Here is a 5,438-nt window from a genome sequence, read left to right on the forward strand (position 1 = left end):
GTGTTGTCGGTGGATTTTTATTAGGAGCATAAATACAGTTTTAACATGAAATGCATATATACGAGTTACAATCTCAGTCTGTCACCTCATTGGCCAGCTGTTCCAGTACTGCCGTCTCCTTTGCACCCTGTTCCGTTAACTCTGCACTGAGCTGCCAGATGTTGACACTACCATCAGCGTTGCCCACTGCCATCAGATTTGTGTGTTTGGGGTTGAACTCCAGGCAATAAGCTGGCTTGCCTCCTGTGTTCTGATCAATTGTGGAGGTTGGCCTTAAAGATCTTCTACCCAAATCAAACATTTGGACCAAACCTGCCAGAGTTCAAATTAAATTTGAATTTATTGAATGTATTATAGAAATAAAAATTAGAGACCGTGCTTATATTTCACACACACACACACACACACACACATACAAATATGTATGGGAGAATTACAAACATCCCACCTTGTCCTGTGACTGCAGCAAACACTAGAGGGCGTGTAGGTGACCACCTCACCCAAAACACATATGAATCGGACACCCGTATAGACAGCAGGGGGTGTGGCTGGAGCACACTGTGCAGATGAGCTAAACCATCTGTCCCGACGCTTACAAACAGATTCCTAAAGTCAGAAACACCCAGAGATGTCACAATTACAGCCGACTAGCCTTAAAGTACATATTAAACAAGGTAGAAAACATACAGTAGAGGAAAATAGCGTAGCGCTCACCTGTGGAAGGGTGAGAAGTGGACTGAGTGTATAGGACCCCCTCGTGGTGAGAAAGAGAACTGCATTGGGTTGCGCAGAGTCACGCTCTCACCATCAGGGGGCACTGCTGCTACTGTCCCACTGCTGAAGGAACATTTGAGCACAAGGCCTCCTTCTGAGCCCACCAAGAATGTGTCCAGGTCCCACGGGGAAAGTGCAACAGAGGTTACTCCTATAGTGGTGCTACCTCGGGTCTTCGGGGAGAGAAATAAAAGCATTATTAGGTTGAATTGCACCAAAACAATGTCAAGGTCATATTAAATCCTAATATCGAACGATTATATTACTTTTCTGATTTAGCTAGGATCAGATATCATTTTACTGAAACAGTTTGGCCATATTATGACACCCACTTTGCTTGCTGCTCCACTCTGAGGCATTTGCTGTGGGACAAGGGCATATCCAGAACTCAAGGTGAGTTTGGCTTCGGCTCCATCAACAGTCCACAACAGAACTCTTCCTCCTGAACCGGCGCTCAGAACAACAAACTCCCCTCGTCGAGCTCCTGGGACCCAGTTTACCTGTTTAATCGCAGAAGTACTGTGCATTCATATCATTGAATGCTTGTTCATCATGCCTGGCTCAGTCATAAACGTTTCAATACCTGATAAACTGGTTCACGGTGGGTGTCTGCAGACATTCCTGTCTGAGCCAAAATCAGGTCCTGTGAGCGGCTGGTGTCCCAGACCACCACCTCGCCACTGTACAGCCCCCCTAATGCCACAATAAAGAAGGGAATTTATCTTGGTGAAATGAGCCATTAAAATGTATTTGTCCCGGAGTGGCTTTCTGTTTTAACACTTAGGAATTTTATTGTCAAAAACTGCAGTGTGAATCTACTCGGAGATTGGCACTTGCACAAATTAGGCATTATAAACATATTTAGATATATCGAAATCGTCTTCCATTGCGATTTCCCGTATATCTAAATATGTTTAGTGAAAGGTAAAACTTCGAAATCTCCGTGTAAACAATGCGTTACATAGACGCGCGAGAGATCACTTCCGGTGTAACGTCTGGAGACGGTTCAGTTCGGTTCAGTTGGACATCTGATTCAGATCAGTTCGACGGCTGTTAACTAGCCGTCGAGGTAAAGACTTTACTGTTCGTTTTTCTCACACAAACCGTTTCGTGTCTTAAGCCATCAGTGTGTACTTACATTTACGAGTCATTAAATCATGTTTAATTTTGACTTCTCTGTGCATGCTCTTTGAGGTGGACCCCATACTTCCATATGACTGAGAGACAACAACACCGGTTTGACCGAAAAATGTCAAAATTGAAAATACTGTGGAAACAAAGACACCTACATCTTGGACGCCCTTGAGGTAAGCTAAAACATATCAAAAAATGATTTCAAAGTGAACTAGCTATCCCTTTAAGCAAATACCATTTGCAAAAATTCAATTTACATAAAAAAATATATATATACAGTGTCATTCAACAGCTTGGAGTCAGTAAGATGTTTTAATAATTTTTAAATATGTCTCTGGTGCTCACCAAGGCTGCATTTATTTTATTAATAATACAGAGCAAAAACTGTAATATTATGGAATATTTATACAATTTTAAATAACTTTTCTATTGTAATATATTGATAAAAATGTTAAATGTAATGCATTAATTAAATAACATTTATTATTTCTGTGAAGCTGAATTGTCAGAATCATTACGTCAGTCTTTAGTGTCACATGATCCTTCAGAAATCATCCTAAAATGCTGATTTGCTGCTCAAGAAACATTTTATTATCAGATATAGCTTCAATGCTTCATATATTTTTATTTTTATACTGCTTCTAATATTGCTAAATTGCTAGAAGAAAAAAAGAATTGTGTCCCAGACAAGATTTTTAATTCTGTATTATTTAACTAACATAATAAAAAAAAAATCACAATCCCAAAAATGTCTTTCAATTTAATTCAATGTCTATATGCATTTTTACATTTTTAGATTAAATATAAACCTTAATAAACCTATGTGTCATTGACCCTTTAAGAGAAAAAAAAGCATTTTTTTTTTAAATGTGTGTCCATACCAGCAAATACAGACGGCCTCACAGGATGGAAGCACAAACACATGATGGGAGTGGCCACATCAATGATCACATCTGGCCGTGTTGGGTTCAGGTTCTGCCGGTCCAGGTTCCACGTGCACACAGAAGCCTTCTCATTACTCCAATCACCATCATCCACACTAACCCCAGAAAGACATCATTAAAATTCCTTTTATAAACACTGAAGGTGGATTTATGTATTTGTATGAGGAAAGGACTGCTACCGGCCAAATCCACAGGCTATGACCGAGCCAGTGCAGTTCCAGGACACACTGGTGACTTGCAGACCCCTTTCCTGAGCATCAACATGCTGAAGGCGGTACATGCAGGACACCTGTGCAAGAAATCACCTCAAAGGCATAAACTCCAATTTAACTAACTCAATTATTACTACCATTTACTATGAAAGCTTTGTTTCCACTTTTTATCTCTAGATTTTTCTTGCAGTTCCAAGTTTATAGCTCACAATTCTTACTTTTTTCTCAGAATTGTCAGATAAAAATTTGGAATTGCGAGAAAAAAGTCTCACAAGTATCTCACAATTATTATTATTTTCTCCGCGATTTCGTCTTGCAATTTAGACTTTATAACTCATAATTTCGAGTTTATATCTCAGTTTTGACTTTATAACTACCAATTGTGAGTTTGAGTCTTGCAATTCAGACTTTATAACTCGCAATTGCAAGTTTATTTCTCACAATTCCAATTTTTTCTCAGAATTGTGAGATTGGAACTGCAAGAAAAAAAGTCAAAAATTTGTGAGGTAGGCCTATATAATTTAACAAGGAAATTCTGACTTTTTTTCTCATAATTGTGAGTTTATAGCTCAAAATTCTGACCTTACTCTATGAATTGTGAGTTTACATTTTGCGATTCGGCTTTATAACTCGCAATTGCAACTTTTTCTCACAATTACGAGTTTATCTTAGTTCTGACTTAAACTGGCCATTGTAAGTTTATATCAGACAATTTTTGATTGTATATTTCACAAATCAGACTTTTTTATCAGAATTGTGACAAAAACTTGGAATTGCGAGAAAAAGAGTAAGAACTGTGAGATAATTCAAAAAGGTGCGACTTTTTTACTTTTTTTCCTCTCAATTTCAAGTTTATATCTTACAATTCAGACTTTATTGGCAATTGCAACTTCTTCTAACAATTCTGACTGTTTTTTTCATAATATGAGTTTATATCTCAGTTCTGACTTTATAAATAGCAATTGTGTTTTTATCTCACATTTCAGACTGTTTTTCCTCAAAATTATATCTCACAGTTTATATCTCACAAACTCGACTTTATAACTCACAATAGCAAATTTATGTGGTGGAAACAAGCTTCCATAATTTACTATTTAATAATCCATTATTAATACTACTATTGATGCTATTAAAGGCTCTCACCGACTCATTCTGATCCTCCCAGTTCACCTCGAACCCATCAAAAGCGTGACTCTTGGAGTTTTTCACCAGCTCTCTGATAACCACATCTTCAACTCTACGCAAGAACTCCACCAATCCAGGAAAGTCCGAAATGTCTCGATCTAAGCCGGTGAGTGTTTGGCTGATCGGGTCTTGTGTCTGAGTGCTGTTTTCCAACACATCTTTGGCTTGAGTTTCAGCCTCTGCTGTGTGAACTGGAAGAGTTTGACAGCTTCTCTGGGCAGGAATAAAAGGAAAACGATACACATTATTAAAAATGACTGATATGTGTTATATCATCAAGCGTATGAATATTCTAGTTTGAGAAGTTAAGCAAACGTTTTAGCTTACTGATTCTTGTGTTTGCTGGTGTGACTTTCTCCATGTTGATTCAGTACCAATTAAGTCAAGCGTTTCATCCGTAAACATGTTCAAGAGTAACTTAAAAAAATGCTCTTCAAAATGCTAGTTAAGTTTTCTCAATAACGTTAGACGTTAGTTAGCTGGGAGCTAGCGATTATTTTTTATAAAGCAAATGGTTTTTCATCTTATTGAAGGGGTGTTAGTGTTCGACGAATCCAAATCTGGTTCTATGATGGAGGAAAACAACAGCATCGCTAATTTGGTAAGATATTTGTATTGTATTTGGCCACTCTACAGTGCAGTTCGTTCCTCCATGATTACCACGCACGGAGGTGACATCCGTGACTGCGCTGCCATAGATACAGTGAGCCAATCAATGGCTGCCTGTGCGCTAACGTCACTGGTGTTAGCTTCTGATTGGTCAACCTATTTTCCGCACTTTCATTTTGATAAAGGCCCCTTTGTACTGGGTCATTCGTACAATTCGGTGCCTTTTGCTCTTTGAACATTAACATTTCCGAGAAAGAAATCTAGTTGATTAAGTTTTTTTTCCCCCATCATAAAAACACATCGTTTTAACGACTGCTCTGTTATTTTCTAATAAATTATACGATATTGTTTGCAAATGTGTATTGTAAATAATTAACTGCCACAAACCCTGTAATGAACAATAGAATCAAACGTCTAATATAATTTTTTTTATGTTTTCTTTCTTTTTGTTTGATATTGCATTACTGATCAGAACATTTTCACAAATGTGTGTGATCTGTTAAGAAAATAACTGCGTAACTAGTAGAACTAATCTTGTTTTTGAAAGAAACATTTCTGTATCAGTTCATTGACAACAAAC

General features: G+C 37.7%; 1 protein-coding gene and 1 long non-coding RNA gene across 2 annotated transcripts; one reads left to right on the forward strand and one right to left on the reverse strand.

Annotated features, from left to right (window-relative positions):
- Position 1: 1 nt before the first annotated feature.
- Positions 2–4,943, reverse strand: dync2i2 (dynein 2 intermediate chain 2). Its single transcript, XM_039668862.2, has 9 exons — positions 4,577–4,943; positions 4,208–4,462; positions 3,032–3,141; positions 2,790–2,947; positions 1,358–1,467; positions 1,107–1,274; positions 715–947; positions 449–606; positions 2–312 (listed from the first exon to the last, which is right to left on the reverse strand). The coding sequence occupies exons 1-9, from the start codon at positions 4,652–4,654 to the stop codon at positions 74–76; spliced, it is 1,509 nt and encodes a 502-aa protein (XP_039524796.2). The 5' UTR covers positions 4,655–4,943; the 3' UTR covers positions 2–73.
- Positions 1,703–2,883, forward strand: LOC148970792 (uncharacterized). The gene is made up of 3 exons (XR_016147635.1): positions 1,703–1,843; positions 1,969–2,081; positions 2,793–2,883. It is a non-coding gene; the product is annotated as an uncharacterized LOC148970792 (long non-coding RNA).
- Positions 4,944–5,438: the final 495 nt, after the last annotated feature.

Source organism: Pimephales promelas, chromosome 19 (genome assembly GCF_988280905.1).
Source record: "Pimephales promelas chromosome 19, fPimPro1.hap1.1, whole genome shotgun sequence".
In the NCBI taxonomy this organism is placed as follows: domain Eukaryota; kingdom Metazoa; phylum Chordata; class Actinopteri; order Cypriniformes; family Leuciscidae; genus Pimephales; species Pimephales promelas.